This window comes from Vulpes lagopus, chromosome 10 (assembly GCF_018345385.1).
Source record: "Vulpes lagopus strain Blue_001 chromosome 10, ASM1834538v1, whole genome shotgun sequence".
NCBI classification, from domain to species: domain Eukaryota; kingdom Metazoa; phylum Chordata; class Mammalia; order Carnivora; family Canidae; genus Vulpes; species Vulpes lagopus.
In genome coordinates, this window is record NC_054833.1 from 91728623 (window position 1) to 91750561 (window position 21939).

A 21939-nucleotide genomic window follows, 5' to 3' on the forward strand; every position below is an offset into this window, starting at 1 on the left:
ACGGACCAGGGCCTGGTCACCTACTGAGCACAAGTCATCATGATCTCAATCGTGACTAGAGCACATCCTCCTGGGCATGAATGAGTGGGAACCATGGGGCACAGACAGGGTATCACAAATCAGTATCACATGCCACCCATTCTGGAACTCCGTGAGATGGGCCAAACAGCAGAGCCCTGCTGACCAGTCACACTCAAAGACCCACTGGCATTCTTCTTCCAGTCATCTTCACTAACTTGGTATTAACTGGTCACTAACCTGTCTGTGATCCCCCTCTTCTTAGGACCCCATTTATGATCACCAATAAAATGTTTTTTAATGTCATGACAACATAAAGAATTTATGTCAGGGGCACCTGGGGGGCTCAGTCAGTTAAACATCTGTCTTCAGCTAGGTCATGATCCTGGGGTCCTGGGATTGAGCCCCACATCGGGCTCCCTGCTCCATGGGAAGTCTGCTTCTCCCTCTGTCTCACCCCCTCTCCCTGCTCCTGTTCCCTCTCACGCTCTAATAAATAAAATATATATAAAAAACAAAAAAAGAACACATGACATAATTTATCTGCATCTCAGGAATGTTTTCACCTTAGCCCATTATAACCTGACTTTCAAGGGGGACAAATTTCAATTCGGAAATCCAAAATATTTAGACTCTGATTTAGAAAAACAAAACAAAACAAAAAACTGGTCCAGCACTAACTGGGTACCCTTGGAAAATAACTCTTACCTCACCCAGTAGGATTACGTTTACCTGAGGGCAACCTTAGGAAATTTAACCTTTTTAAACATAAATCTAGCTATTGACACCATGGGAGGTCATGTTCATTTCTGACCCACAATTCTAGCACATTCTAATCACATTGCATCGACACTTGCAACTAAGGATCTGAGCAGACCTCAGAAAGAGCTAGCATTCTGTCTCTTTACTGAGGCCTCTCGTTCCTCTCCCAACAGAAGGGCAGAAGGAAATGGTTATTCAGAGGGATTTTCATCAACAATTAATTCACACTTTTGATTTTACTGAACTTGTAGTTTGTAAGGAATGTGGGCCTAATTTATGATTACATGTGCTGGGGAAAAATATCCTTGGGGAAAAACAGATTCATCAAAGTGTATAAAAGAGTCCCTTTATCTTTCTCACACTTAGTACTTTCCAAAGGCAGGAGTAAATGGACCAAACAGCCACGAGATGAGAAGAGCAAGAACCCAGGTGAGCAAGGTGCCCATGGCAGTTAGACTCCTCCCTCACTCTGAGGAGCTAGGAACATGGGCATCACATGATTTGGCTCGGGGTACCTGTGGCAGTGGGTCGAGCATCCACTTCTGGATTTCAGCTCAGGTCATGACCTTGGGGTCGAGTACCACCTTGGGCTCCAGGCTGGCTCATTCAGCAGGGATTTTGCTTCAAATCCTCGCTCAGTCTGCCTCTCCGCCCCCCCGCCCACCCCCCCACACACGTGCTCACTTGCTCTCTCTTAAGAAAAAAAAAAAGATATGGTGCCTTAGAGTAAATAATGGGCTCCAAATTGATATAAAACACACATCAATTCGTGTAAACCATTTGGAATTCTTAAGAAATAACCATTTTGAAACCTGTGGTTTTTTAGAACTACAGCCACTTAAATACTGTTCTAAGAACAATCTGTCTAGTTGCAGCTCTGGGCCATTATCAGGAATTCAATGATTCCACAAACAAACGCCAAGTCAGGGCCCTTCAGAGCTCTGCATGTGAACAGAGCTTCCCTAACATAAACTAGCTGACCTGACACTGTCTCCGGCTGAGCCATGCAGGTCTCAGGGAGGATGAGGCAGGGAAAGTGCTAATCCACCTCTCAGCACACTCGTCTATCTCAGAGGACTAAACCCATGATGCCACTACAGGTCAACAGTAAATCTCATACAAGAGACACAAATGGATGAGCTTTTTTCCTCAGTGTTTCCATACACGGCAACCAAATGAAGAGGACCCTGTCCGTCTCCATGTCCTTTCACCCTGACCATGGTGGTGGCTGGGGCAGCACAGCCTGGCCTCCTCACAGCAGTCAAACTTCTGGGGGAGACCCTCCAAGGGCAAAGTCAGCAGGATGCACACAACACAGCATGCTTTCTCCTCGTGAGACAAACAGAATGGTCCTGAATTATGATCTCCCCAAAGTAAAATTCATCATCAGAGAAATTTCTCTAGCTTGCCCCAATCCCAACAACAGGCATTCTCCATCCATCATGCCCAATGGACACAGTCCGCTAGAAAGCAATGCTTTCCACAAAGTGCGTCAGCTCATCAAGAGCTCAGACTCAGATAAAAAGAAAATCTGTATTTTGTCTCCCAGATGTTACTAACCTCAAAGCAGGACTCTTTTCTGTGTTCACTTAGCAGCATTCTGCAGTTTCCCCAAATGAAATATATCTTACATTAATCACATCACAGTAAGACACATAAAAAGCTGAAATATTTTGTTTTTATGATACTCACTGAGAAACTCACAGAACTACTGGGTGCTATGCTCCCTAACTGATGCAGTTTAAACCAAACAAACATGAAGCTTTGAGTGGCCAGCCAGACCTATGTGGGCATCTACCCAGAATCCACGTGCACAGACAGGAAGAACACGTAGTTGCAGACGCCATCTCTACCATGGATGGTAAATCTCCATTAGCTGAGATTGATGGCATCCCTCTCTTCCTCAAACTTAATGTGTAAAAAAACTAAGTGATTCCCCTCCCAGGTGCCTACGAAGAGGAACAAAAACACATGTTCTCGCAAACTACCTAGATAGGCATTGTCATCACAGTTAAAAACTGGAAGCACTTCAAGTTTCCACTGACAAATGAACAGATGGATGGACAAAATGTGGTGCATCCACATGATGGAGCAGGACCTGGCCACAGAAGGGATGGCGTGCTCTACACGACTCCCCCGTGTGTGAAGCGCCTGCAACACATAATTCCGGAGATGGAGAGTGGACTGGTGAATACCAGGGAGAATGGCCAGTGACTGTGGCAGGGCTTCCTTCCTGACAGAAATCTTCTGGAATTAGCCTGGACAATGGCTGCACAACCATGTGAATGTACTAAAAACCACTGAATTGGATGCTTGTTTAAAATGGTCAACCTTATGGTATTTAAATTCAATCTCAGTTTCTATTTTTTAATTTTATTTTTTTTAAGATTTTATTTATTTATTCATGAGAGAAACAGAGAGGGGGCGCGCAGAGACACAGGCAGAGGGAGAAGCAGGCTCCATGCAGGGAGATGGACGTGGGACTCGGTCCCGGGTCTCCAGGATCAGGCCCTGGGCTGAAGGCGGCGCTAAACCTCAGAGCCACCCGGGCTGCCCTCGATCTAAGTTTTTAAAAAACACTGTCCCTAAACTCTGATTCTCTCCTCACTCCTGCTGTGCTGTCCCAATCCTAGCAATTTATGTCAGAATTGAGCAAAACTTTGAGAAAAACACTGTCTTCAATCTTTCAGATATGGTAACCTGTCTAACAGGAAAATCTTTGCTCAGTAAATCTACATCACTGCCTTTAGGAATCAATATTGTGCTTCTAGTAATAATCAACAACTCAGACATAAAACCAATAAACCTGACAAGTTTACTAGTAAATGAAACAGAGGCTTTAAAAGTCAGGAACAGGGATCCCTGGGTGGCGCAGCGGTTTGGCGCCTGCCTTTGGCCCAGGGCGCGATCCTAGAGACCCAGGATCGAATCCCACGTCAGGCTCCCAATCCATGGAGCCTGCTTCTCCCTCTGCCTGTGTCTCTGCCTCTCTCTCTCTCTCTCTCTCTCTGTGTGTGTGTGTGTGACTATCATAAATAAATAAAAAAATTTAAAAAATAAAAAAAATAAAAAAAAAATAAAAGTCAGGAACACAGCGCTAAACCATCAATCTGCCCTCTTCCCCATGCTATGAAAAGCCATGTGGGAAGCCGAGGTTGGCCCACAAAGGCAGGGCAAAGGTGCCAGGCAGCAGGGAGCCTCTGAGAGGCACATCAGGCCAGCAGCAGGGACCAGGGCCAGTCGAGAGCATACATCAGACCCTGGCAGGAGAGACCGGGGGGGGAGCGGGGGGGGACAGGAGCCCTGGTGTGGGTGAAAGAGGCTCACGTCCAGGCTCACATCCAGCCAGCAGAGCAGCTCCCTCTACATCTCGTGGAAGGTTGTACAATCCCCTCTGAGCACCTGTGTCTGGTCCTCAACAGAGACGTGGATAGGCCTATGGTCAAAGGCAGTGACCAGCTACTAGTTATAGAAGCACAATGCCTGTCATTAGAAAGCCTCCAGAAGCTGACTAGACGTGCATGAATGAGGTCCATGTCACACCATGAATCATACCATGTTTATGCTCACATGGAAAAAGCCCACAGGATTCTACAGAGCTCTCTGGACATGAAATTTTATGTTTTTCTCACTTTCTTCTACCACTTTTTAAAAACAGTAAACATGTACAGATCTTCCTGAACTGGGGATGGGGCTATGTCCCAAGAAACCTATCATAGGTTGAAAAAATTTTAAGTCACAAATTCATCTAACACCCCTAACCTACCAAGTATCACACGTTCACCCAGCCTACCCTAGACGTGCTCAGAACATCCACGTTAGACTACAGCTGGGCAAAATCATGTCACACAAATACCGTGCGAGAGAGCTCATGGAACTTACCGAACACAGCGCTGAAAGGGGCAAACAGAAGGGCTTGCAGGGAGGTGCGGAACAGTGGTCGGGCTGGTGGCTACTGACTGCATGACCACGAACTGATTGGGAGCCACTACCTCGCATCACCAAGACCAGACTGCACGCTGCCAGCCCGGGGACAAGACCCCAATTCAAAATTTGAAGTACAGTTTCCACCAGACATGGATTGGTTGTGAGCCATCATCAAGTTGAAACACTGTGAGGCTGACCGCTTTGCTTTCCTCTGCGGCAAACACACAGAACAGGACAGGAAGCCGTACCTACCGCCTCTCAGGCAAAGGAAAGAAGCTTTGCGGGCGCACCTTCTGAGTTGAGGGTGATGAGGGTGACGTTGTTGCCAATGTTCTGACTTCCCGACTGTCCGCAGTTGGAAAAGGAGTCGCTGGCCTCGGACCCGCTCTCCCCGTCCTCGTTGTGGCTGTCCTCTTGACCCGGCACCTTCACCACAATGGTGTTCTGTCGTCGCCCGGGCACCGCGCTGAGCGGGAAACAAAAACACCAGCCAATGTTGTGAGCGTGCCATGAGCAACAGCAGACACTAGCACTGAGGCACTGCCATGTTCTTCTCACCTTCATTTATCAGAGACTCTAACTGCGCATGGAGCAGCAGCTCACAAGTCTCCCCATACGGCTCTCCCTACCAAGATTAACAGCAACTGAGCAGCACGAAATAGTCTGGGGTTGGAAAGAAACCGTATGAAATTGCAAAGTTTACAATCATGTTTGTATCACAAGAGAAAAAAATCACAACCCACTGTGACTCAAGGCCTAGAATGCAACTCTGATCACAGAGGTGATCCTGCAAAACGTGGACATTTGAGTAACTTTTGAGGCTATGCAAAGGAAAGACTGGATTAAGAGAAAGTGAACCTGGACACTTTTCACTGATCCAATCCACTCCCTACTTAGACCTACCAGCTACCAGAAGCAACTAGACTCTGTTAATGGCCATTATCACTCCCAACTATTCCCACCAACAAAATCCACTGAAATGGATCTAAAAAGCCAGCCAAGAACTTCCTAAGGGACAGTTTCACCACCCTAAGGGGTCCTGATATGGGGCTGTAAGATACTGCCAGGAAAATAGGACATAAGTCACCAGTTCCAAAAAAGGCCCAAAGCATTTGTATTTATTGCCTGGAGACACGCTACGCAGCTCTTCCAAGACCGCCTCAACAACATCCCTTCGCGGGCACTAGTGGGCACAAAGAAAGTGGAAGAAATGCCACCTCCCTGCTTACAGAGACAAAACATGCTTCCTATCCTGGCTGTGCCATGGGGAGGGGGCTCCACCTTCTGGACTCGATTCACAGCAGCCTGCTCACAAGCTGCCCTGGCTCCTAATCACTCGGGGTCAGCCCCTGGCACGCCCGACCCTGTGTCTCACCACTGGCAAGAGCTCCCTGGCCCCCAAGCATCTAGCCAGGCCTTCTCCCGCCCCCCAGCGCAGCAGGCCGCGGCACTATGGGGCCCTGAGGAGTGGCTAGAACAACAAAGGGCACAGGACACAGCTGGGGGAGGAACGATCTGCAGACAGGACCCAGAGAAGAGGCCAAATGGAGCTCTGTGAACACACAGAGGGGAGCCACAAGCAGAGGGGTCCTCTCGGGGCATGTTACCAGGCCATGCTGGGCCTAGAGCCCTACACAGGGGCACCCGCGGTGGCCTCCACCATCGCATGATGCCTTTTGTGCACTCCCGTGTCTGACCAAGGCTGCATTTACAAAGTCTCAAGAGAAAAAGGTGGGAGGAAAAAAATCGTCACCCTGAAGGGCCTCCATCACTTAGCAGACTAAGGCCGTGCGTTGGCCTGACACGCTGCTAGACAGACAGGTGAGAACACGTGGTGGTCAGGGAGGGGGACGCAGCAGAGCCGTCTCCCCGGCCGAGTCACCCCCCTGTGGCGGGCGCAGCACCGCCCCCTGACCACACAGAACCGTGGGCCGTGCCCCGCGCGGAACGTCGACTGGTCCTGGGGGGACTCATCGCGGTGGCAGTGGCAGTGAGAGGTGCTGGGGTTGGTGTGGTGGCTACTGACTTGCTAATGATATTTTCCAGGGAATCCGGCGCCCTGTTGCTCAAGGGGTCGTCCATCTTGGCTACAGTGGCGGTCTGCCGATCACTGTTGAGTATTACTGTGGTCTGGGGGACGACGCTACGGAACAAAAGAATCACAAAGAAAAAAGAAGACCTTAACACAACAACATTCATTTGAAGAGCACATAAGAGTCATTCAATACAGTCAGCTCCCAATGACCTGCACTAGGGGAGGGGGGGCCCCCCGCGGGGCTCACGCGGCATTTACAGTTGACACTGGGCAGGGAGTGGCCGGGATGGGGCTTTCTTTCTCCTTTCCCTCTGCTTGCTTTCTTCCTAGGAGAGAGTTTACCGACCCTCGACCCTCGCTGCTGGTAGTCCCAGGTGGGCGGAGAAAGGAACACGGACACCCTCATACAGAAGGCAGCGGGGGTCCCGGGGTCTTCTGCAGTTAGTAGGGTTTCTGAAGTCGGGTGTTTGCATGAAACACAGCTTGACGTTGTTACTCACTCCACCCCTACGTGACAAATCAAGGCTTTCATAACCACCATGTTTGTCGACCTCATTCCAGAACGTTAGTTAGCTCTGGAAGGACAAGGGCAAATGTGACAGGAAGACTGCAGGCAAAACCACACGTTTATCACCTCGTGTTCTACTAGGGGGGTGCACCAACCACAAAGGGCCTCGGGTCTCTGAAGGAACATGATTACGTGAAGGAATAGAGCCCCCATCCGGAGGCCTTCCTAGAGGCGGCACGGTATGGTCAAATAAGTAGTGGCCAACAGCTTATCTCAAGGCACGTACTCCTGGAGATGCTCAGTCATTAAGCTTCTGGCCAGTGGTGCTATGGCCATAGGAAATTTGAGCATGCTGTGTCATGAGGTGGCCAGGAGCACTGGGAATACATGGGAATACCATGCATGGACTGGTATTCCCATGGAATGCATGGGAATCTGACCTGAGAAGGTGTCATTCTTGAATTTCACAACTCTGGGAAAAGATTTCATAGAACCAAAAGCACATATGAAAATGGAGCCCTGTGTCACAGGCACACAGCTGTTAAGTGACCCCTCCCAAAATGAGAGACACAAACAGTGCCATTCCATGCCCAAGTACATCACAGGACCATGGGGTGGTTTTCTAAAATAAAAGCAAAATCAACTCCATTTCATTCCAATGTAGTATTTTTTCAGGGATTCTACTTGTTCTTTGGTGTTAGCGAAAGTAACCCACCAAATCCCTGCAGCCTATCCACAGGGCAGGCATCGCAAGTGGCCTGGGTGACCTCAGCTTGGTACTGTGGTCACACACAGGCTTTCAAGATTTCAGGTCTCACGTATCACAACAGGAGATGACAGGTTTGCACGCATTTGGTATTTTCGTGAAGTACATTCCAAGGAACCCTGCTGTCCCCCAGGGTCCCACATGTGCCTCTCCACCTCTCTCCCTCCATGAGCAGCTAAGCGGAGCCACCCTGGGGCTTACAGGGCCCCCTAATGGGACTCCACCCAGATGGCAGCACATGAGTGGGTTCAGAAGTCCCAAAGGAAACAGACTGAAACTTACTCATGGCACCATCTAGCAAAATTGTTTGACTAAATATACCTTCTCTCCCTAACAGTTCTCATTAAGGTCAAAGAAGTAACATTCTTAAGCAACAAACTTCAATGTAAACAGGTAGCCCTAGAGGTCCACCAAGATGCCCAGGGTGTTCCTGGGCATGGACAGCTCTCAGCAGCGCATCATCCGAATTCCCACACTGCATGCTCCTTCCTAACAATGTTTTCCCCTTGAAAGAGCACCTGGTTGGTCTCTGTTCCCTCTCCCAAAGCCCCTTTCCCACCTTAAAAGAAAATGACCTATCCCTGCAAATGCACAGATGTGCACTGTCCATCCGGAATATCAGCACCCCAGGGGACACCAGGCTGGGCGTGAGAAAGCCATAGAGACACCTCCATCGACCAACGAAGCACCCCAGAGCATGTGAATGCTTTAGCATTCTCTGCTTTCAATAAAACCGACAGAGGACCTACTGGCCTTTTCAGCTCAGAGGTCATCAAAAATCATTTTTGACAGCAGCTTACAAAGACCTTTGACACAACCTGAGGAGCTGAGAGGTACTTCTCCTCCCACGTAGTTATTTCTGTGAACAAGGTTTCTCAGCATTTAAAACCTTAAAAACACTGGAAGCAGGAACAGGGCTGAACCTTGTCTTACTTTAAGTGATAAGTCATGATCACCGGAGGATTCAAAAATTAGCCAAAACAAAAGCCCCATCCATCTCAAGACCTCATTCACAACACTGGATTATTAAGAATTAGTCATACACATATTCTGTTTTATTCAACTGTGTACTAATGACTGTCAGGAGAACTCAATCCAAAAGACCCTTTTAAGGCTTGGAGCCTGTGGCAATAGGAAGTACATTTTTCAGCTCCAATTTGTGTTCCCGTTGCACAGGGAGGGGATGAAATGGGAATGAACTGTCAAAAAGCAAAGGAATAAGGTGAAATTCAACGGTGGAAAGCTCATTCGTGGGGTACTTTTAAGCAGATGATGGTATTTAGACTATAATGCAAACATCTGAGAAAGCAATAAATCAACATTACAATGTGCCAGAAATTACACCCTTCTGACTAATCAAATGCATTTATATCAACCTCAAATTGTATTAAAAAAAATTTCGTTTTTCAAAAATTAAGGAACATCCATGTCACATTAATAAGATGAAATAGTCATCTAAAGGTTGCTATGGGAAAACTGGTACAATAGTATAAGTGTGTTTTGCCTAGGCTGAATTACACTCTCTAATTATTCAATCAGGCACTAATCTGCACATGCTATGAAGCAATTATTCTGCAGGGGTAATTAAAAGTCCTATCCTAGGTGAGCCTGGCCTGATCAGGTGGGAGGTTTAGGCTCTCTTTCCCGGTCTTGGAGACACCAACTGGCTCCTTCCTCTGATCCTGCTCTCCCCTTCCTGCCCTGGACTGGAAACATGCTTGGCTGCCCTCACAACCGTGTGAGCCAACTCCAAGTAACAAACCCTCACCGGGTGTACTGTGGCCGTCCCTCCTCTCCTATCACACACACAGGAATGTGTCCCCTCCCAGTTCTGCTTTGAAATCACTATAGAAATAATAAAAGTAGTACATAAAGTCCCATGTCCCCAGGGGTGGCATCCTATAACACCTGTCATACAGCGCAGCATCAAAAACAGGATTTCACCCTGGACTACTTCTGTTAATGAGTCTACAGTCCTTACTCAGATTTCATGAGTTCTGCATGCCTCCTGTATGCATGTGTGGTTCTGGGTGGATTGACCCCATGTGTAGACCTGTGTTGCTGCCAAGGAGCAGTCTCGTGCTGCCCCCTTAGAAAAACCCACCCTCCCAGACTCATCCCTGTCCCCCAACAACTGCTAACCTGCTCTCACCTATGGTTCTTACACTTCGGCAAGGTTAGGGATGTGGAATCACACATCTCATGACCTTCAAGACTGGCTTCTGTGCTCAGCAGAATCCCCAAGATCTTGCTAGCACCCACCTTCAGTTTCACTGGCGTTGCTGCCGAGGACTTTCCTACCGCACAGAGCTTTATTTACGGGCAGCCCAGGCTTTTTAATCTTTAACACCAGAAGGGCACATGGGGTATTCACAGGTTTGGGTTATTACAACTGATGCTGCCATGGACATTCATGCAGAGGTTGTGAACACACGTTTTCAATTCTCCGGGCTAAACACCCAGGAATGGGACTGCTGGGCCATACAGTAAGTCCTGCCAGACTTTTCCAGAGCAGCTGCCCCATTTTACATTCCCACCAGCCGTGGATGAGAGACCCAGTTTCTCCACATCCTCGCCAGCATGTGGTGGTGTTACTATTTCTCATTTCATCATTCTGACCGATGTGGAGCCACACGCTGTGTGGTTTGGACTTACGTGCCTTTCCCTGATGACTAATGATCATGTGCTCACTTGCCATCCAAATCTCCTCTTGGGCAACCTATCTGTTCACATTTCCTGCCCACTCTCTAACTGGGCTGCTCTCCTGCAGGTGAGCAAGCCATCCATCACTGTCAGGTGTATGGTGTGCAAGCCTTCCCCCCACCCCGTATGTAGCCTGTTTCCTTCATCCTCCTCATCGGTCTCTAGAGGAGCCTAAGTTCAGCATTTTCATCACTGTTTTCATGGGCAGTGCATTCAGTATCAAGTCTCCTACAGCTGCATCGGCAAGTCTCACAGCTTTGCACTGACATCTATGCTCCATTTCAAATTAATTTCTGTTCCAGGTATGACATGACACCAAGGGTCCTTTCTCTCATTCTGCTGCGGATGTCCAAGCCCTGGCTCCAGGTGTTCAGGGCTGCACTTCCCCCACTCACTGGCCTCTGCACTTGTCAAAGCTCAGCGGGCCTAGTTCTAGGCTCTCTATGATGTTCCTTCCACTCATCTCTCATCTTGTTTTCTAAAAACGATGTGCTCAATTCACTCTTTAGCAATCTTAAATCATGTCCTATACCTTTAATTATATGTTTGCCATTTTGCTTTTTCAGTTCCTATTAAATAAAAACCAAAATTAAGGAAAAGTGGGAAAGACTAGCTTCACAGACTATCCTAATTGTTTTAATTCTAAGATATGCTAATTACCCATCATACACTCTCACATAAAAATGGTATCATTCAGAAGTAAGAGCTACTCTGTGATGTGGCCCAGTGATCTGTGACTAAGGGTCACAAGAACCACTCCCTCTCTATGGACAGTGAGTATGGGGCCTCCAGTGACCCCCCCAGGGGCAGCCAAAGGACAGCACTGCCCCCAGGGCTCCCGGTGGTAGGGACACACTCAATCCTCGAAGCGTGCCTTACCTTCCCTGTGCAGACGAGCAGCCCACCGCTCAGTAAGGCTAATGTAATAACCTGCCCAAGCTCACACAGCCAAGTTCGATTTGAGCTCGAATCCTCCAGAGACTAACAACCAACACCAACAAAGCAACAGTCCATAGCCCACTACTTTCTGAACATCAGACTTTCCTGGGGGATCCAGGGGCCACCCCCAGAGAGCTCAAGGCTTTTGTTTTTTAACCATTTTCCCTGGTGATTCTGATGGGTGTCCCTGGTTTCAAACAACAAACAAAATCACACACATATTCAACCCTGTGTAAGAGGCACAAATCCACTCCATTCGCTGTTTCCCCACAATGCTATTACGTGGCTCACTTCCTACAGCTTAACTTGTCATGTGGCCATCCCCCACACAAACAATCTGTCCGTTTCTCAAGGAGGTACCCCGGCTACTTAGGTGAGTGCACAGTACAGGCAACCCTGCATGTTTGACACATGAATAAATTCAACAATAAGCCCCATGACTGTTCAGTGCTCTGGCTCTTGCTTCTAGCTGGATTCCTTGATCTCATGCTGCTGGGCCACGTGCTCAAAGAGACTAAGAGTCAAGAGCCAGGACAGAAACCCAACAAAACGACACCCAAAGGACAGCCTAGGGCGCTATAATCCACTCAGGGTGACCATGAGGCCTGGATGGTATTAGACCCTCAGTGAACAAGAAGCCTTAACAGGATTAATCTCTTAAACCTCACAGGGGTGTTGAGAGTCAAAGTACACCAAGCACTTATAGGCAGGACCTCAAGGACCATGATCCTTACATCTTATTTTATTCTCACTGTACTGAGGAGACCGGAGCTTGGCAAGGGTATGAATGTGCCCAAGGTCTCCCACTTATGGGTAATAGAGCCTGTCATGCTCCTTGTCACCTGTTAGCCAAGACCAGAAAGGATCCGATGTCAATCACTGCCAACACTTACCCCTTCAGGGTTGGGTGTTGAAACTATTTTATTTTGATGGATTTAAAACAAGACCTCTTCAGCTGTCAGAGGCATCATGCTAACATTTTCCAAGGTACACTTACAACGTGGTCTTCAATGTCTCCTCTGTTTCAGGAAACTGCTTGGTGACCATGTTAGAGGTACCTGTACTAGAATTTAGAACACAAATGGTTCTGTCCCCTTTGTCCATCACTCACATAAAACAGGACTACCATTTGCATATATGTCAAGGGGCTCTGTTGAAGACTATGCAAAAATTAACAAACCACAAAAACAGAAGACCTAAATATTTTCTTGAAAAATGCTGGATTTAAAATATTTTTCACAAATCAGTATTTTCCACTTTTTATTACAAAAAAATAGAAAAGAAGCTGGTTTGACACAGAGAGCTTTAGGACCACACCATGGTCAATGCAGGCAGGGACCCAGGGTGGAGGAAGGGCAGGGGCACCCAGGACAAAACCCAGCCGACACAAGAGGAGCTCAGCATATGATGTGCAGAGTGCCCAGCAAGAAACACACAGATCTTGGGCAAAGAGAAGACGACAAATTACATCAAGTCAGGTGAACCCAGAGTTTTCAACAGTTATTTGGAAGAGCTTCATGTCAGATCTCTGTAAGCTTAAAGAACTTGATAGAAATTCTAACTGAATTAGCTAACTCCTCACACAGATTTCAGGGGCGCATAACTGGATTCTGAATGTACACATGTACATGCAGACAAACGTGTGCATGCATACACCCAAACCTACATTGTGTCCTAACACAAGAACCCCTTCAACATGGATGACAAGAGAGCTTAAGGCTTGCAGCCAACTCCATCCTAGTGAAACAGCACACTGACTGGAGTTTGAAGCTGTTGTGAGCTCAGAGGGGACAAGCAGCCATCAACCTGCCAGTCTGCCACGGATATGGTGGGGCAAGGGGTTGACTTCCTCCCCACCCAAGAATTCCGGTGCACTGGGAGTACCCAGGAGAACGCCTCTTAAGCTCCTCTGCAGCATGGGGCGCCCCTGGAAAGTCAGGTTCATATGAGCAGCATAAGCGGTCTGTCCTTGCTTCCAGGTCCTAATGACCAAAGGAAACATCCACTGGCACTGCCTGCTTTTACTCCACACTAGTGTTCATCCAGGAAATAAGAAGCCAACTGCCAGCAAGTCTGATTAATCATCAACAGAGGCATGCCCGTGGATGTTCAGCAAACCAACTTTCGTGGCTGGGGTGACGCAGATACCCTTCATCAGCCGCAAGGCAGGAAAGAAAGGCCACAACTGTGTTCTCGGCCTCAACCTCACCTTATGCAGGCAGGGGCTAAGAACATGACCATCCTAGGAGAAACTAACCTTCCAGACATACATTTAAATAACTTAAAATACTCACAGCAAGTGCCTCTGAATGTTATGAGAGTTCAGTGAAGTGACAGCCCTGCTCCCGGCAGAGAAGAAATGCCCCACCCTCAGGATGCTCCCAGTTGCCATGTGTACTAACCCGAACCTGGCAGGGACCTTGATGACAAGGTCTTCTCACAGCGCTGGCTAATTTACCATGCCTCCCTCTCTCCACCCGTGTGAGGCAGGCAGCTCAGGTATGGCTTCTATTCACACACTGATATCCAGCTTTGTGTTTCATGGCTGGGGGAGGAGGAATCCTGCCAGAACATCGGAAAAACATATGGAAACTTTTCTGCCTCCCTCCCCCCTACACCGAAGTCTCTCTGCACCACACTCTGCTGACAGCTGATCCTTTTGCAATTCAAAGTAACATTTGTGAAGTTCAGTTGGGTAAAGCTGATATAATACAAATTTTTTATAGAAAAAATCTCAATTAACAAAAGAGAGCTAGCAAAAATCTCAAGTAATTCCACTTTCTATTCATAAGAAAACAGGTTTGCAGATTCTTCTGAAACTCCACAGATATGCATACGTTCCCTAAGCACATATACTCTCTTACCAGCTTTCACAAATGTACTCCGGAATGGCACACAGGAACCTGGGTCATACAAACATTATATGGTTGCATTCATTCGAGGAATATAAAAAATAAAAAATAGTGAAAAGGATTAAAGAGGAAAGGAGAGAAAGTGAGTAGGAAATATCAGAGAGGGTGATAGAACATGAGAGACTCCTAACTCTGGGAACGAACAAGGGGTAGTGGAAGGGGAGGTGGGCGGGGGGAAGGGGTGACTGGGTAATGGGCACTGAGGGAGGCACTTGACAGGATGAGCACTGGGTGTTATACTGTATGTTGGCAAATCAAACTCCAATAAAAAAAAATACAAAAAATAATAATAAAGGAGATGTCCTTCCCCCCCCAAAAAAAGAAACTCATAATACACTATGTTAATTAATTTAATTTACATTTTTAAAAAGCTCATGTATTGTAAATGCTTTTTAAATAAAGTTGGATATTGTTGTTTAGTTTTTTCAATAAAGTTATATTTTGCAAAAAAAAAAAAAGAGGAATCTGGGTCATAATAAAACATACCATGTGCAGTGCATTGTCCTTACAAACACTGAACTATTCACCAGGGGAGCACTAGCAGGGGAGCAACCCTTACTTACACAGTAACTGAGGTCTCTAAGCCCCAGAGAGGCAAGAGGGCTACTCCCCTACCTTCCACATAGGGTGGTTCCATTCCTGGGAGCCACGATGCAGTCAGGCTACATTCCCAGGTCCCCACGAAGCAAACAGAGCCCTGAGACAGGTGTTCACGGATGGGAGGTAAACGGGAGCAAGGCTCCATTTCTAGAAACAGGATGTGCCAACCTGCAACTGTCATCCCACAGATTCAGAGGATCCTATATCACAGCAGCTCGTGCCCCCAACATATACACAAAGCATTCAAATGAAATACTCACTGAAATTTGTTTTACAGGGTTTAGTTCCATTCTTTGCAGGTTAAAGATTAAAGTCATAAAAAACAGGACTCAAAACAATATTCTTGGGGATAAGGATAAATTAGCATTAAAAATTTACTTCAAAAAATTATTTCCAATATCTAATGAGATGAGCAAGATACAGTAAAAAACCAACTCCTCCAAAATAACCAAGTGCAACAGAGAAATGAGGATAGCCAAACACAACAAATTTCAACCACTAGCAGCTTAAGAGAGAAGATTCTGGAGCAGATAGACCCTGGAGGGGTCGAGTTCTAATCCCAAAGAAGTCATGCTATATGGTGACAAAATCCTCTGGATGCACGCTCACAGTACCAGATCAGAAGAGCACCTTGGTTAGGAATGCATATTCTTTCTTCTCCCTTGCAAGGAGCTACAGAAATGACTACCAAAGAAAAAAAGTAGGAAGGGAAAAACTGAACAAGAGGGACTCCTGGGTGGAGCAGGTACTCTGTAACCACACAGAGGGCGTGGGGTTGCAGGTGACCACAGCAGTGAGACCTAGCACCCAGACCCCGGCCGGCCTCTAATGCCATCTTCCAATAAAGAAGAAATGACAGACTCTAGGGCTGGTACAGGGAGCATGCAAGCTGAGCCTGGAGCATCTTATGGCACTAGGAAGGAAGGAAGTGCTCAAGACAAACAAAAACCCCAAAATGATGGGGGAGGGGCATGTCAAAGGACAAAGGGGCCACCTAAGAGCACTCCCAATGGCCAAAGCTGGAACATCTGAGCAACAAAATATAGGAGTATTGGATTCTAACCCAAAGTATACAATAAATATCCCTGAGTCGGGATCCCTGGGTGGCGCAGTGGTTTGGCGCTTGCCTTTGGCCCAGGGCGCGATCCTGGAGACCCGGGATCGAATCCCACATCGGGCTCCCGGTGCATGGAGCCTGCTTCTCCCTCTGCCTATGTCTCTGCCTCTCTCTCTCTCTCTCTCTCTCTGTGACTATCATAAATAAATAAAAATTAAAAAAAAAAAATATCCCTGAGTCAACACTGATATACATAAGTAAATGGTTCAATCAATAAAAGGGGAAGAAGAGACAAATCTGTGCAGAAGCACAACAATATATCCAGGAGGTAGAGCATGACACCACCACCACCACCACCCTGCCACCAAAGCTGGGGCTGAGCTCATGATGTCCTTCCCAAGAGCACAGGATGGCAGTGGGTGGAACTTGACAGCAGAGAAATCTAAAGACTGTCACCTCAGCCCACTGACATAGGGCAACAGAGGCTGGTCATGGGGACAGCATGTGCCCTCAGTGAGGTGTAATCAAAGAGGCACATCACCTCTGAGGTCATCCTCTCAAACCCCACAATCCCAGTCCAATCATGAGAAAAGCACCAGATGAATCCCAATCAAGGGACATTCTACAAAAGACCTGACCAGCACTCCTCACGGTTGTAACAACCAGGAAAGTCTATAAGACCATCGTAGACCAGAGGAGCCCAAGGACACAGGGCAACTAAATGTCCTGTGGACCTACCCACAGCACGATGACACTATGAAAAGCATTATGCTAGTAAATTCCAGAATTTAGATGTAAAAAAAAATCCCTCAAGAATACAAATTAAACAATACTGACTCAAGAAGTTCCACATTTAAAAAAAAAAAAACTGAATTCATAAATATCTGGCAAAGTGGATCAAACATTTAAGGAAAAAATAAAACATCCTATAGAAACATTTTCAGGGGCACCTGAATGGTGAAGTTGGTTGAGTGTCTGACTCCTGATTTCTGCTCAGGTCGTGATCTCAGGGTCCCAGGATCCAGCCCCATGTCAGGCTCCTCACTGGGTGTGGAGTCTGCTTGGGATCCTCTCTCTGTCTCTCTCCTCCCGCCCCTCCCGCTACCACTGGCAACAAAGACAGTTCAAGAAAAAAAAACAACAGAGTAACATCCCCTATATAAAGGGAGATGCAAAAACCCTTAACTACATATTAGCAAATCAATCCAAAAATACATAAAAAAGCATAATATACACTATGACCATCAGGCCTATTGTGACAGAAATGCAGTGTAACTCACTCTTAACAATATAACCAAGAAGAAAAGCCACACGACAGTCTCAAGGAGATAAAGAGCACGTGAAAATTCAATGCCTGCTCACGATTTAAAAAAAAAAAACAAACCATGATATCAAGAATAGGATTTCTTCAATCAGATAAAGAACAAAAGATTTACAGTTAACACCACACTTAATGGTGAAAGATTGGATGCTTTCATGCAAAGATCAGAAATAAGGTAAAAATACAAAAAAGTACGCACTGAAATAGGAGATCCTAGCCACCAAAGTAAGAAAGGGTAGAGAAATCTGATGAGAAATAAAACTTTCTTTATGTAAAAAAAAAAAAAAAGTATGACCACATACATTCCACTTGCTTTTAAATTCTACAAAAAAGCTACATAACAAGTGAATTTAGAAACAGTGCACGATAAAGGTCGGTCGACAAAAACCTACTGTACGCCTACATGCTAGCAATAAACAACTGAAAACTGGGATTTAAAATACAGTACCATCGGGCAGCCCCGGTGGCACAGCGGTTTAGCGCCGCCTGCAGCCCGGGGCATGATCCTGGAGACCCTGGATCATGTCCCACATCAGGCTCTGCATGGAGCCTGCTTCTCCCTCTGCCTTTGTCTCTGCCTCTCTCTCTCTCTCTGCATCTCTATGAATGAATGAATGAATAAGTAAATAAATAAATCTTTAAAAAAATAAAATAAAATAAAATACAGTACCATCAACAACAGCATCTACAATTAGGGTATACTTAGAGAAAAATTTAACAAGATAGGAGTAAGAGCTGCACACTAAAACCGAGACATTAGAGACCTGTGTAAGGGGAGAAGACATCATGGTGGTAAGGTGGCAATTCTCTCCACATTGATCCACAGACCCCAATCAATGAGGTATGAGTTATTCTAACACTAGAGAAGTACTCCAAATCCTGAGAACAGGCATGATCTATGAAAACGTTTGGCCGTGTGTTTCTTTTTTTTTTTTTTTTTTAATGATAGAGAGAGAGAGAGAGAGAGAGAGAGAGGCAGAGACACAGGCAGAGGGAGAAGCAGGCTCCATGCACCGGGAGCCTGACGTGGGATTCGATCCCGGGTCCCCAGGATCGTGCCCTGGGCCAAAGGCAGGCACCAAACTGCTGCACCACCCAGGGATCCCTGGCCGTGTGTTTCTTATCTGCTTTGGTTATCAGATTGTATCTGAGTCATCAGACTATGCTAAGGATTCCACAAATAATATGTGCATAAGCTGTGTGTTTTCCTTGGCTCATATTTAGCCCTGTCACGCACAGGTATCGTGATTAGGTCACTACGAGTGTGCAGCTGTGTAGGTAGTGGGAAAGAGAAACCTATGTATAGAAATTAAGTAGAAACATCAAAAATTCAAAATTTGTAAACAAGTCCATCATGGCTGAGACCAAACCTTTTCTTCACCAAACAGCCTCATCTGGAGTTTGTCACATTCCCAAACCTACTAAATGCTACCCTGCTGATTAGAAAGGTCAACGGCCCAGAGTAGAGACACTCTGAACACAGATGTCTGCTAGTGCCCCAATGAGCACGAGAGACATGTTCAGAAGAGGACCCCCTCTACCCACAAGCCACAAGGGCCCCAATAGACTTTCCACAAATATCCATCAACACTGAAAACAAAAGGCCCTCTGGGAAATAAAGACTCAGCAACCAGCAGAGCAGAGGGAATTTAAATAATTCTTGATCAAATGTTTCAGTTCTCTGTGGGTAATCAGCCTAAAGGAAAATAAAACAGTTTTCCTCCACCATATGTCTTATATGACATAGCTCTCTAAAGGAAAAGATTTTGAAGAGAAACTACTTTTATGTCTGAGTATTATAAAGAGTCCACTGACTTACCGCAACTGTTTTAAAACTGTAGAAACAGAGGTGCCTGGGTGGCTCAGCTGGTTAAGTATCTGCCTTCGGCTCAGGTCATAATTTCAGGGTCCTGGGATCAAGCCCCGCGTCGGGGTCACTGCTCAACGGGGAGCCTGCTTCTCCCTCTCCCTCTGCCCCAACCCCTGCTCATGCTCTATGTGTGTCTCTCTAACAAATAAAATCTTTAAAAATAAATAAATAAAATTGTAGAAACACACTAAAACTCTAAAAAAAAAATTAAGTTTTTAAAAATAAACTGTTGTAGGGCAATTATATCTCAATAAAAATAAACCATTTGTACACAAAAATATAAAAACATACTGCTTTTAAAAGAAACACACAAAGTAAGAAACACAAGCATTTTTCTAATTAGCCAGTACATCCATTAATGAAAACAAATCTGGAACACCCAGGTCTGCGTTGCTGTCTGACCCATCCCTACAAGACACCGCTGGACAAGCAGGTACCCTGTCCCGTGAGCTGGGCACTGCTTGGCACAGTCCTGCCAGCCTTCGAGCAGCCATCCACAGGGGCAGAGCCACACTCAGCCACTTCCTGCTCACTGCACTCTCTTCCAATAGCTGTGTCTAGCTTCAAAGAAGTGCCAAGGAGGAATTTCTATACCCATCTATGTAAGCATCCCTGTCCATACACCTGATCCCTCCAGTCCACACTGTAAGACAGAAAAGTCCCTGAGAGGATGAGCCTCCGTACAGGGACTGCACAGCTTGTGATGGGGCTCTCCAGCCATCTGCCACTTTCAGCACCAGCGTGAAGGCAGCCTCAGAGGTCAAGCCTTGGAGGTTATGCAAAATCCGAATCTGTGGTGCCCCTTCAATGAACTAAAGCATCTACCTGCAGTGATCCAAGTCCATCTCCTTCTCCCCCAGGGAGGGCACCATCCTTGCATGGAACCCCTCCAAACACCCTCACAGACATTTGTAGTACAATGAGTAAGCTTTAGCATCAAAGAAAAACATTTTCTTTATTTCACTGCTTTTTCTTGAATTTATATGGTAAATCTCATTCCGGTGCAGAATCTGAAAAATCTGGATCCTAGATGGCAGGTGAGGTTGGCTGCATTCTGTTGCCTTCTGCATTCCAGGGAGTAAGGAGACGTAAGGAACTCTTAGAGTTAAGAGGACAGTCCTGTGTGGGCCTGCAGTCAGCAGACACCAGCAGGTGAGTGGGTCTTGGAGTGTGGAGGGCCTGAGCTGCACACCGCGGGGTTGGGGCTGACCTGGGCCACAGGCAGCCTCACTGAATGGACGGGCGACTGTTTGAGGGGACAGCTTCTCATGTACTACCGAGAATCTTTTGTACCTGAAGAAACCTCCATCTGTCTGCCCCAATTATACTCAGACTCCCCACCAATCATGCACAACAAATGCAAATGGGCCTAAGGGATCTTAAGTTCTTCTTAAAAGCATATGGTTTGCACATAAAATTATCCAGAACTTATATACCTCTAATTTTTATCTTAAATACCTGAGGCCAAGTAAGTATTTGGTAAAAGTACTTCATTACTCAGAATGTTAAGTCATTTTTAGTTTGTTTTGGAAACTTCTCTCCTCTTTGTCCCACTCACCATCCACACTTGATACGTACAATTTTCAATGATTTCTGTGTTCACAAATGAATAACTTGCTAATTAAACTATACATTTCTTCACTGATATACTCGGATTAAATTCTTATCTATTCTTCCCAAAATTTTATGTTAGCAGTTTTCAACTCTCATTTCTTTAAAGATCATATGTATACATCCTATTTAAAACCATGCTTTGGAGAGAACAGAGAAGGGACTGTCGTCCCTTTTATCACTCTCCTGTCAGTTTCTGATGTAATCATTTCACTAACGATACTGAGACCTTGTGCCAAGACATAGTAAATGCATTCTATAATGGTTTGATTTTGTCACCAGGACAATTCTTTAAAGGTATAAAACCTAACTGACAATGGATTGATGAAATTAGACATCTGAGTCAGTATCTGAAAACTTTCCTTTTACTCTACCTCTTGTTACTCCATGAAATCTTACACGGAGAAAACCATAGCAGGTCTAAGCCATAGCTGGCAGCAGGAAGCACGGTGGAATTTCTACTGATGGGGTCTCCCCACTAGCCCTGCAATCACAAAAATGCTGAAGAGAGCTGAAAAAGCCGGTTGCTTCCTGCAGCCTGGAAATGCCTTTATCCAAGTGAGCCACTCCATCATCAGACAACCCAAAGCCCAGAGGAAAATGGCACACCAGTCTAGGGGCACAAGCCCAAAAGAAGCAGGGCCATTTCCTCCCCCACCCATTAGCTGCATCCTTTAAACTATAGGAGAGGCCAAAAGAGTCCAAAGGCAGGCCTAGGTCACCTTCATCTTGTCCTGTTTTTCAAGATGAGGAAAGTGGAAATGGACAGTTGATAAAACTATGTGACCTAGCCCCGGTCACCCCAAGGCTTCAGACCAGGGCAGCCTGTGTGGCATGAAGAGGCCTGTTTTCCCAAGAATATGGGGGCCCTGCTCTGGACACAGAAGGAATCCCAAAAGAAGGTGCTTGC

The 21939-nt window shown here is 46.3% G+C and overlaps 1 protein-coding gene across 6 annotated transcripts in view; it reads right to left on the reverse strand.

The window, feature by feature from the left end:
* LOC121499627 (BTG3 associated nuclear protein) overlaps window positions 1-21939 on the reverse strand; it is a 105699-nt gene that overhangs the window by 50569 nt on the left and 33191 nt on the right. For 4 of the 6 annotated variants that reach the window (XM_041770484.1, XM_041770481.1, XM_041770483.1 and 1 more), the window contains 2 exons: window positions 6734-6850; window positions 4998-5173 (listed from right to left, as the gene is read on the reverse strand). In XM_041770484.1, coding sequence (XP_041626418.1) covers window positions 4998-5173; window positions 6734-6850 — 293 coding nt within the window. The remainder of the gene's footprint in view (window positions 1-4997; window positions 5174-6733; window positions 6851-21939) is intronic. The other 2 variants (XM_041770486.1, XM_041770485.1) reach the window with 1 other exon arrangement.